This window comes from Rhododendron vialii, chromosome 9a (assembly GCF_030253575.1).
Source record: "Rhododendron vialii isolate Sample 1 chromosome 9a, ASM3025357v1".
NCBI classification, from domain to species: domain Eukaryota; kingdom Viridiplantae; phylum Streptophyta; class Magnoliopsida; order Ericales; family Ericaceae; genus Rhododendron; species Rhododendron vialii.
Window position 1 is genome coordinate 30731716 of NC_080565.1, and position 12118 is coordinate 30743833.

Consider the following 12118-nt stretch of genomic DNA (forward strand, 5'->3'; position numbering starts at 1 on the left):
TACGTTTGTATCCTGGTAAATCGGTTGCTTCGGCGATCAATTTGCCAGAGGGTGCAGGGTTCAATGGTGGAGCTGTTTGACACAGGAGGAATACCAAGAGCGGAGACCGAATATGTTTGAGATCTGAATCAAGACTAGAGTTGCTCTGAAGATATTTAAATAAAATGTTAGATTCTTTTTTTGTATTTTTTTTAATGTACATTTTGTATTTAATGTACATTTTGTACAATGACAAATAAGGGCCTAGTAGTTTATAAAATTCAGTGTATTTTAGGGTTCCGAAATTTCTTGGAAAATCGGGGCCTTACAAATTTGGCTGTAAAAGTGGGAGTGTCAATAATGTTGGAAAAATTGTGAATGAGTTTGGAAAATTTGGAGGGTCTCCTGAGGCAAACGAACAAATCTGTATTTGTTCATCGAATCTAGACGAGGCATCCCTAAAGTTCAGCAGTTACAGATGGTTAATACCCTCGTGCTGTGAGATTTATGGCACAGAATTCATTCCAATGGTTACGTGTATTTAATTCTCCTATGCAACTCAAAGGTCCTCCTTTGTGTATATATTGGACCTATGTCAGATTTCTTTATTCAATACGTTTTCCACGATATTTCGATATTATTCTTTGTGTGAAAGAGAGGCAGACGTTGAGTCAGTTCGCCTAGGCTATTCACACTACAAGAAAAATTAAAATTGGTGACGTAAAAGTGGCGACGGAATTTAATTTTGTTACTAAATGAGCATATTTGGCGACGAAAAAATAAATTCGTCACTATTTTGATAACTTCCGTGACGAAATAATTTCGTCACCAATTATACCTGTTTAGTGACAAAAAAAATATTTTTGTCATCAAAGGTACCCATTTGGTGACGAAATACATTTTTTTTTGCCGAAAGCTTAAAAAAGGTGACAAAATTATTTTTCGTCGCCAAAGATAATCATTTGGTGACAAAAAATATATTTCGTCGCCAAATGAGAGCAATTTAGTAACGAAATATTTATTTCGTCACCCAATGCTTAACTTTGGTGACGAACTTGTTTTTCGTCACCATTTTAACGCTTTCAGCGACGAAAAATATATTTCGTCGTCAAATGGGCACCTTTCGTGACGAAATTTATGAATTGCACCTTGTCACTAAATATATTTCGGACGTAACTCTTTACTAAAAACTCCGATTGAGATAATTCAAATTGGGTTTGAACAATAACTCAATTGCCTACAACTTTCATGTTTGTCAAATTTGCTAATTTTAATGTTTAAAGGTTCAAAATTACATTCGAAATATATTTTCATGTTAAACATATGTGTTATATATTAGATATTTCAAATGTTTACTGAAAAGCGTGTGTAGTGCAGTTGGTTGGAATTTGCGCGAAAAACTCAATGGACTCGGGTTCGAAACCTAGCAGGAGCAAGAAAGAATGATTTTTTTTCCATATAAAAACATTTTTTGCAACAAAAAATTTCGTCACCGATGTGTCACATTGGTGACGAATTTTTTCGTCGCTAAAAGGAATAATTGATGACAAAAAATTTCATCATCAAAAAGCACAATAAGCGAGGAAAAAAATTTCGTCACCAATTATTCACTTTTTGGTGACAAAATATTTCGTCATCAAAAGGCACTATAGGTGATGAAAAATAGATTTCGTCACTAGGTAGGAATCCTCGACAACCTTTAGTCGACAAATTTTTTTTCGTCACCTATATTATTTGTGACGAAAAACATGCAATTTGTGACGATTTTCATTCGTCACCCAATTGAATTTTTCTTGGAGTGTCACAATAGTGTTCTGTGGATAGTGGAAACTCCTGGGACTGGGAGACAAACGCCGGTTCAACCTCAACACTCATTGGTAGGCGGCGAATATGTTTTAAGGTGTAACACAGGTTTCGGTTCACTTTTCTGTATCAACATTTGTATCGCTTTCCAAATCGATTGTAATTAATCTGTAACGTTCAAATTTCTGTTATTTTGTAATGAAATTGTATTCTGGAAATTGCCGATTAAATTTTTTCCAACAAATAATTTTTTCTTGGTTAAAACACCAATATATTCTGCGCCCATTCAACAAGTTCAAGAGGAAAAGTATCCAAGTATGTCACTTTTCTTTTCTCGTCTTTCTTTAATTATCACTCAATGAAGTTAACTAGAGGAAAGGGACCAACTTTGCAATTTCTTTCACTTATTAATTACACGAATGAAATCAACTAATTATAATTGCATAATAGCTCCACATGTTTGATACTCAAAAGACCGGCCTATATGTTTTTGCCTTCATAAGTCATTCATCTTTTTGATTGGAGGAAAAACCTCTTCGATTCCCACGCAAGTCTTCAGATACTTAATGATTAATCTTCTTCTTTTTCTCCCAATCTACGCAGCTAAATTATATTAAGAAGCATAAATAAAAAAAATAACTGACAACTACAATCTTTGCGAGGTAACGCAACATCTGGGTACAATGATTGGGTGTGTCCCAACTTATCCCATCAAATGCTTGTGAGTTGCGCCAACCCCATTGTTTGGCCGAAAAGGGAGAACTTTTAAAATGGAAGTTTTGAAAAGATGAATGCAATGCTTTCATTATTTTCCCCAAAAAACAGGGACAGGAATGAACAATTAATAAATCAACCCCCTATTAGTGCTTGGAACACGAATGGAGTAGGAACTAATTGGTCCCCAACCCCACCCAATTTCCTTGGAAGCTAATTCTTGTCTCGTTGTACATTTTATTCCACTTTGTCTCGACTTTAATTGCATCTCACCAGGGAATAGCGGAATAGACTCCCAAGAAAGATCTAGACGTGCGCAAACTGGGCCGGCCAAGCAGACCCTGAGTGGCTGAGTTATAATTAGATCAACTTAATTTTCATGCCAATGTTTTTGGTCCCGCGACCTAATTTTTGTACTTTGTAATGAAATAGGAGAGACAAGTCTACTAAATTTAGTTGCCATATTCTCAAGTAACAAAAGCATCACAATCGAGCGACGACGTCTAGCATAAGCTATTACTACTATTTTTAATGTTTTCCGTAAATAAAACAATGAGTGGACTTAAATTAAGGAAGTTAATATTTGCGCTTCCAAAATTACTGATGGCGCTCCACTTATAGCGTGAAGTTATTAGTAACTTTATGAACAAAGTGGAGCGCCATCAGTAATTTTGGGAGTGCGAATATCAATTTTCTAAATTAAAGCCAGATTAGTTGGGTAGAGAAAAATAATCAAATAACACCTGTTGAATTAAAATACTGGCCCAGGTACATTATCATGTGAGAGTTGACTTCAATGGATTCTATAGTTTTTTTTTCCTTTTATTTTTCTTTTTCTTTACTCCTAGATTTGCAAAAATCCGTTTGTTTTGTGGGAAAAAAAGAACGGCAAAATTAAATGACCATCCGATATTTCGAACTATACTTTGACTTGTAATAATGTGCTTAAAAAAGAAATGATTATCGTCGTGTGAGCAAACTCATACGCATATATGTACCACTTGCACTTGAATTGACGGGCAATTGAACCCTTGTGACCTTTTGCTAGGTTCTCCCGTCTCACGAAAGCCTGGTTTCCCACTTGGCCCTACATAGCTTGAACGAAAAGCTCTATTCATGACGATTGATATCGATGGAGATAAAACGTAAGCCAATTTTTATAGTCTCTCAAGGGAAAATAGGAAATGAGTCATTATTAATTACTCCACCATTATTTGAAAATCGAATTAATGCAAATCATTTTCACAAGAAAAAGTCATAATTGGCACTGCTATCCAACAAACTGAAGGTAGGCAGCGGTAGAAAAGTGAAGTGACTAATTGATAATTTCCAACACTTAATCAAGTTTTGTAAAACTCTTTTAGTGTGCTACCTCCTTTAATTGTCAACCAAACCATTGATTAATTAGATCATGATGAGAAGTTTATTCCATTCGTTCTCTACTTTCTTGCCAATCTTTTCTTATATAATCAGGCTTTGGGCGAGCTTACACGCACCTCAACTAACTCCGAAAGACCATAAATTCATTGTCCACTAGCTGAGCCCACTTTGAAGCCAGACCAAATTTTTTGTCTGGACGAATTCCAAAAGAGTTGATAGCACCTGAGAGATACTTTCTTGCCATTTCTTGAACTTGAAATTTGACGTGCCTTACACAACACTCATTCTCGTTTTTGGGCAATACATTTTTGATTGTTTTAAGCAATTACAACCACGTCTATAGCCTAACACCTTGTGCATATTCTGTGGGTAATCCAAAATCTGAGAAAACTCTTTTAAACATGTTATTTGAAAGTTGTCCACCCACCCAATATTGAGCTTTCCAGCACTGTTGGAGACGACAACAATAACAAACCAATGTATAACCTTTTTTGGCCGTTAAAAAAGCCCGTCTAGTGGTGGAGGGAATCTTCCCTCTTTTGGGGGCTCAATCATTAGGCTTGCTTTACTAAATGATTTTTAAAGGAAATTGAAATCTACACTCCCTTTTTTGACATCTACACTCCCTTTTTTGGATTTTAATGTTGAAAGTGTATGTAATTTTTTTGCTAGAAAACAAAAAAAGGAGTGTAGATGTGAAAAAAAAGAGTGTAGATTTCAATTTCCTTTTTAAACTGGGAAAAGTAAAGTTTGTTCTTCTCCATCTTTTTTCTCCGGGTGATTTTTCCACTCCCAAAATTATTAACCGCACTTTCTTTATCAATGCCGTATTGATTTTCGCACTTCCCAGAGTTAATAATTTGGAGAGTGCGAAAATAACTCCGTATTGATTTTCTCACTCCCTTTGGAGGTGCGGTTAACAATTTAAAAAGTACGAAAATCGCTGCACTTCCTCTTCTACTTTGTCGTTAGAGTTTCTTTTTATGTTTTTATCCCTCAAACTATCGCTCATTTTTCTACTTTGTCCTTCAACCACCAAAACCACTCATTTCGTTCTTAAACTATCCAAATCCCACCCATTGGGTCCAAATTATGAAACTAATTAGTCCTTCAATGAGTCCAAATCCCATTCTTTGGACTCAATAGATGAAATTAGAACACTTTAAGGACGAAATAGTATATGGTTTATACATATACTGGGTACATCGAAAATTCAAATTAATGAAATTAAATACACAGAGTCATCATAAAATACAAACACAGAGCTCACGGAAACTAGCCAAAAAGAAAGGCAAACTAACATCCAAACGGCCAACAGCTGGGCTGTTTTCAAGCACGAAATGTCTTGTGGATGGAGACATGCATTTCAGCCATTTCTGCTGTGACCACGAGGTCTTCCGCTTGTCTCGCCAAATGTTCAGCGCAATGACTCGCTTCGCAGTTCGCGTACGGTAAATACCATGATTCAAAGTTCTGCACCAGTGCGGTACAAGAGGATTCTGGAGTCTGTAACAATATACTCCTTCAGCCTTGAGGAGTAATTTTTTGATGCCGGATGGGTACCACGTGGTGTCCACTCCGGACCGTTCATTTTGTTTTTGGAAGGCTCGGATTTTGAGAGAGAGAAAGAAGAGAGAGTGGTGGGGTGAGAGAAAATAGATGGTTTCAATCTAAACCGTCCAACACACTTTTGGATGGCCCACATGATACCCAGCCGGTATCAAAAAAATTCTCCTCCATAGAGGGTAATTGTGAAAAGTTAGATTCTTTGAAGTGTAATAATTATATCTCCAAAAAAAAGTTAGATTTACAAAGTTGAACACTCAGAGTATAAGATATCTTCCCAGAAAGATTGATTTCGCGGAACCCTTACTTGCGAGACTATTCACCTATTCGGGACAGTCACCGGAGAGGATCGAATTCCAAAAAAAAAAACCGACTTCAATGATGACATGAGCAGTTGGGCAGGCATAAAGGAAGATATTTTGTATATCCATGTATGTATTTGTTGATAAGATCAGTGGGCCACAAAAACTTGGTATTTTCCAGTGGTTTTGCTGCATGGGATCCTATTTCAATACCCTCCAAATTCCCAAATGTTACTTTCCTTCTGGATGCCAACAGAGTTTTGTTGTCACACAAGAGCTAATGGGTATAGACCCCATGCTCAGGAAAGGGACTCTATAATGCACAAAGTACTGTGAAGCACCCATTTCAAATAATGGGCTGGAGGCACCTAATTATTTTCTTTGTCAATTAGCAATGAAAGAAATGTGTGAAGTGGGCCAGGATTATCTCTGGTTAACCTGTTCCACAGCTTGAGGGACCTCCCCCAAACATGGACATTTTCTCTTTTTGTTGAAACGGATCTTTTGTCCAATCTGGAATCTTTGTACACATTGATAGCGAAAAAACACAATCGACAACGTAAGGATAAATCGAGCCGAATTACACAAAGTTGAGGTTAACAAATCGTACTTCGATACATTTCTGAACTTGTTTTCTTTGAGCTTGTTTCGAATCCGGTTCAATAAACCTACGAGCACAACACGACCATTTAAAAAGAACCCAAAGTAACTCTTATTTAAAGCTGATCGGTATATTGATATGCTAGCCAATCAATACCAAACATGTAGGATAGGAGATTTCCACTATGAATACAACACTCAAAATAAGTAATCACTTCCCAGCTCGACTCGGCTCCTTTGCAGCCCTTCACTTTACAATCAATATGGAACTGGCTTCAGGATCCATTTCTTGGTACAATGGTCAAAACTAAATATCAACAGGTGAGTAATTAAAACACCACCACCAACTCATGATAGGCCAAATTGGCACTTTGATTTTTTCATTCATAGCAGTCCAAGCAGGATAGAGAGGGGTCCTATCAAGGCCCAACCTAAAGCTGATCAAATATTCATTCCATTCAGCTACTATCCATTTAATGCATTACGACGAAAATTTAATCTTCATAAAATCAGTAATCAAGGTACAAAGTTACCCTTTTAAACATAGCATAGGGAAGATCTAATCTCCAATCCTTCAGCTTACGGCTTAATGGTCTTCCTTTCGCCGATGGGTCTCTGTTTTCCTTCACGTCCGCCAGCCTCCATACACATCTCCCTGTTTCAGTTTCAATCGATTCCAGGTAAAATACCCCAAACTTTTCGGGGGATCTAGCCTCTAGGTCTTGTATATAATCTACTCTCATAGGCATGTCTTTGAACCTATACAAGTCATCTGGTACTTTCAGTAGCCGCTCTGCACCGGGAGACGATACCTTCAAAATCCAAAAAAGACGGGTATTTCACATACCGTAAAATATGAATGCACACGTCTTGATAATATTGAAGCAGCAATGAGAAACTTAAAATAGGTTACCTCAAGAGCCAAATCCTCGGGTATTTCTCCAGACGCTCCAACTTCGTCTAATCTTTTTTTGTATTGGCGGCTGTAACTCTCAATCTCGTCCATACTCGGACACCCATATCTAATAAAGTAATTGAGTTTAGAGTGAAAATAGTTAATCATTCATAACTCCAAAGTCAAAAATGGAAAATCAAAATAGCTGCAGTAAGAGGTGCTGCAGTAAAAGGTAAAGGAATAAGGTTATAGCTTAAAACACACAAATTTCCCGTGGGATTTTCCATGACTTGCCTCAATGATGTCATTTATGAGGCATTTCCAGAGGCAGAAATCATAATTGGTGCCAGGGATATAGTTGATGACCACTAATAAATAGGTCTTTTCAGAAAAAACAGCAATCAGATTCAATCTCGTTTAGTCAGTCGAGTATAGAACATGACACGGTTGAACCAAACATCTGACCAGTTCACCAGCACATAATGTTTGACGTCCAAAAGTTACTTCATATGCTTGACGGAAATTGGTGAATATAACAAGTAGGATACATTTTTTGATGGCAATACATATAAAAACCAAATTACAAAAGGAAATAAGACTTCTCAGATGATGGTCCCCATAATCTCACGCTGCAGACCGTACAAGAATGTGAGGGCCCATGCTAATGATAGGATTATAGGTACCTCTGGAGAGAAGTGTTACTATCACTTTATAAACCAACATGATTCACATGAAGCGAGGGAGAGACATAGGGGGAAGAGAGGAAAACAAAAAGTACTCAAAGGAAGCCAATAATCTTGACCGATGGTTTCGTTTTTCTTTAAGGGACATAGTTGATTGGGGAAACACAGCATTGGCTAGGATACTACACAACCAAAATCAAGGAAGGATGAAACTAGAGGACAACTGGAACTTTCTTTATTGTTGTTGGACCCCAATTCCATATGATCAGTATTCAGTACAAGCCTGCAATGCAACAAATCTTGAAGGTTCTATGGCAGCACAAAAAATTAAGCTCCCTAATCCCCGAACATAAATGAAACAAAAACAAAATGCATAGAAAACCCTTACTCATGTGCGAGTTTGTCTAGTCTCACATAGATGTATCCCCGAGGAGTCGTCTTAAAAGAAAAGAGTTCCATGCCATCCCCAAAATGCAGGAGGACCTCATGGGCTAGTGATAGAGCACGTTCACCCCAATGGCAATTTTGTAAAACAAATCCACCACCATCCCCTCCATCGCCAATCTAAACTTTTTGGAATAACTGATATCACTAGAAAGGAAATGAAGATACCAAGGCTCAACAAATTGAGCAGCCGAAGTGATTATTGGAAAAATGCATACCTCAGGCTCAGCATCATCTTCTTCTTCCCATGAATCAATGGGTTCTACCTCTTCATCCGTCTCATCTGAAAATCACACAGCATAACTCAGGTGAAGATTATATCTAACACAAAACTCTGTATAACAACTGACAAGTGAGAACCAACAAAAAAATAAATTTTGACATCCATACTCTCAACCGGACAAACTTACAAAGATCCATTTCCTAATTTCCATCTCCATATGGAAGAGGAAAAATTAAACACACTTGAGGTCCTACTCTGCAGTTCACTAAAACATGAAGAACAACTTACAAAATTGCATCTGCTGCTGCTGCTGCAGAACAGGTTGGGTGACCAACTAACAATACACCAAGTGATGACAACAATTCCAAACTCTCCTACAGTGAAAAGAAAAAATAAAAAAAAAGAAGACAAACAATAAAAAAAAATCGACAACTTTCAATCACATAGACAATGTAATCTATGGTTTACAATCTTATTAGTGAGACTTTTAACCACTTCTTAATTGATGTGTTTATTATTGGGGAAGTGACAACCGCTCAGATGCATTGTTGAAAGCCGCTGGTCAAGTGGGTATATCCTTAAAGATGTAAGTTCAAACCCTAAGAAGTCCTCTCTTGGGACTGTGAGGTGTTTCCTACACAGTCGCTGTAGAATGCTATCAAGTTCCTACCTTTCCAGAAATCCATCAGCAACTACAGGCACTTGCTGGCTTCCTTCTAATGGTGGGGCTGGTCACATCTTGGTGTTCTTACTAACAAATCTTGATCAGTGTCTTGTCACCTTGTTTTTCCCATAATTTTCCTTAGCAGGTAATCTCTTGGTCCTCTTTTCTCCAACGTGAATCACCCATCGCTTTGCCTCTCCTTACAGAGGTTTAATTTGTTCTTTTGCCCAATGCTCACGTCATTGGTTGATTGATCTTCTAGGGGTGCATGAGTTGATAACAAAATCATAACCTAAAGCACTACAATCAGCAAAGAGAACAGTTCAAACTTCAAACATTTCCATGTTAAATGTGTTCGAAATACTCAAGATGGATAACTCAGGTTAATTTTGGATGATGACATTACCGATGCAGGTAATGATTCGATTACCAGATCAAATTTCTTTCTTCCCCATTTCGATAAACATCTATTATAAGTTCAAATAAAAGTGATTGGCGACATTTGTCGCCAGTTTGGTCTCCTACAAACGAGCATGGGAGTCAACAAATGATTTCATGAGAATAATCGTCACAAATCCGGGAAGATGGTTTTGATAACGAGTAATAGGGTGGAAAGAAACGTTAGATCAAGTAAAAATGACAACCCTTTCTACTACACTTGTAAACAGAACCACGGGCAGCATCTTGATCTTGGTTCATAGACCACATCTTCATCTTAGCCTAATAATTACTGATAACTCAAACAGAAGAATTGCTCAAAATGTTCTAAACTGGCAACTTTAGCACCATTTTTCATGTCAAACAAACAAATTCCCCTAAACACAGCTTTCCCCGTACTCCAACTTCACAATATTAGCTACTTCTGGAAAAAACGGACGTATGTGTTCGCAATCTCCTTTTATCTTCTAAAAGCCATATTTATCCACAGCCACAAGCTTTTCTAACCCACGGGTACGCCCACAGGGCTTAACCCTGATCACACCCTCCAAAATAGGAGGCAATAACAGAGCATATCACAGCTCTTTTATCATTAACTATCAGTATATACCAAACTAACAAACTGGACTATTACAAATACTCAAATCAGCAAAGAAGTCCACCTAGGCTCCCCAAACATTAAGAAGAGCTACGCTGGCAACTTTCCAATGGGTTTTTTCCGGCCAATAAAATCAATTTCAAAACCAAGTCAACTTTTGGGCTAACAGCTAATGTATACGTCATTACGTGTCCAATTATGAATAAACTGAACTGATGAGTGTTCGTATTATAGGACTGAGTGTTCAAACAAAGCCTGAAATAAAATTTCTCAACAGAATAAACAGCTCTGGAAACTAGACAAAATTCTGAAATCTCAATCAATGAAAACTCGTGCGCAAAATCCGAAAACAATGGGCAACCATAGGAAAGAACTGAGCTTACCCTCAACAGGGGTTTCTTGAATTTCACCAGTATCTTCAGACGTAGTTGTACTGATCAACCGAAGAGTCGAAGGAAAAAAGGATGAAGTGGGTTTCGAAGGAACGAGTCTCAAACGGAAAGGGTTGTGGCTGTAATTAGAACCAGAAGAAGGAAAAGGAGAGTTAGGGTTTAGGAGGGTTAATGGATGTTGATGGGTTAAAACTGAAGAAGCGACGGCGGCCGAAGGCGGTGGAGCAGAGAAGAGGGACGTCCGACAAGGGCCTCTGTATGTTCTGTAGAGTAGCAAAGTATGCATTCTACTTGCGTTGCCCATCATTTTTTCTGAAGCTCTTTCCTTTTCTGTATTTGGCTATTTGCTAGGGTTTTAGAATCATAGACTGAGTTGCATTTGCATGGCTACTTGCTCGTCTTGTGTCGAATTTTCGGAGAACCCTCTTTTTGTCTTTTTGGAACAGCTGAGAACCTTCTGCCTACACCCATAGACGAGCTGAGCTTAGTCATTTATAAAATAAGCTTCTTTAATCAAGTCGAGTCTCCCTTTGAAGGAGGGTAAGAGAGTAATTTCACATATCAACTCACCTAGATAATTGTTGACTAAGAAGAGGCATAATGGACCCTTTAAACACACACACAATACCCAAACTCCCGATGTGGTAGCTAACTCAGCTGACGCAGCCCCAAGAGCCTCGCCACTAAGGAGTGGCACTACGACAGAGAGCCCAAGGGGCTTGTACCAGAGGTCAAGGCCCCAAACCACAACGGGTGGGCAAGACTTAGTTGTTTTGAAGGAGGGCAAGAGGGTAATTTCATATACCAACTCACCTAGGCAATTATTGACTAGGGAGAGGCATAATGGACCCTTTAAACACACACACACAATACCCAAACTCCCGATGTAGGAGCCAAGCCGAGCCTCCCTTAACGAGCTGAGTTTTTATCGAACAAGCCAAGCTCCACTCTGCTCGTTTACTAAACGAGCCAAAAACTCGAGCTCAGCTCGTATACTAAACAAGCTAAGCTCGCGACCCGCTCGATTCGTTTATAATCCTACTTCTGCCTTTTTCATAGGATGTTTAGAAAATGATTTTGGGGGCGTTTTTCTCAGCTTGAAGTTGTGCACTACTTATTGTAGAAGTAGCTATTTGTAGTGAAGTTTTTTCTATTAAACTAAAAGTTGTAAAAAATGTGTTGAATTAGTGAAAGAAAATGTGTTGAATGTTTTAGTTTAGTGAAAACAACTTTTAACTTTTGACAAAAAAAACTTAGTTTAGTATGAACCACTTAACTAAAGCCAAAAAAAATTTCGTAAACAAATTTAAGTAGAAACGCGGCCTTAGGAGTAAAATATATTTTGTCTTTAATTAACTCTTTAGACTTATTTTCCTTTATTTTTCTCGGCTTCGAGAACAAGAAATAAAATAATTTCAAATTTGAAAAAAAGAAGTG

General features: G+C 37.8%; 1 protein-coding gene across 4 annotated transcripts; it reads right to left on the reverse strand.

The window, feature by feature from the left end:
* Nucleotides 1–6692: 6692 nt before the first annotated feature.
* LOC131301043 (uncharacterized) lies at nucleotides 6693–11077 on the reverse strand. Of its 4 annotated transcripts, none has more exons than XM_058327146.1 (6): nucleotides 10673–10793; nucleotides 8878–8963; nucleotides 8585–8649; nucleotides 8311–8486; nucleotides 7258–7366; nucleotides 6693–7156 (listed from the first exon to the last, which is right to left on the reverse strand). In XM_058327146.1, exons 2-6 carry the CDS (start codon nucleotides 8885–8887, stop codon nucleotides 6854–6856), a joined length of 663 nt encoding a protein of 220 aa, XP_058183129.1. In that variant the 5' UTR covers nucleotides 8888–8963; nucleotides 10673–10793; the 3' UTR covers nucleotides 6693–6853. The 4 variants fall into 4 exon arrangements, with proteins under 4 accessions (XP_058183129.1, XP_058183130.1, XP_058183127.1 ...); XM_058327147.1 differs by lacking the exon at nucleotides 10673–10793 and adding an exon at nucleotides 9260–10320; XM_058327144.1 differs by lacking the exon at nucleotides 8878–8963 and having other exon boundaries at nucleotides 10673–11077.
* Between the last annotated feature and the right edge of the window lie 1041 nt (nucleotides 11078–12118).

Excerpts from the sequence above, each read along its gene's own strand:
- LOC131301043 (XM_058327144.1), bottom strand. The coding sequence starts at position 10,988 with ATGATGGGCAACGCAAGTAGAATGCATACTTTGCTACTCTACAGAACA. Across the intron at positions 8,487-8,584 it reads AAGATGATGCTGAGCCTGAG|ATTGGCGATGGAGGGGATGG; the intron begins GTATGCATTTTT and ends CAAAAAGTTTAG. Across the intron at positions 7,157-7,257 it reads CCGAGGATTTGGCTCTTGAG|GTATCGTCTCCCGGTGCAGA; the intron begins GTAACCTATTTT and ends TGGATTTTGAAG.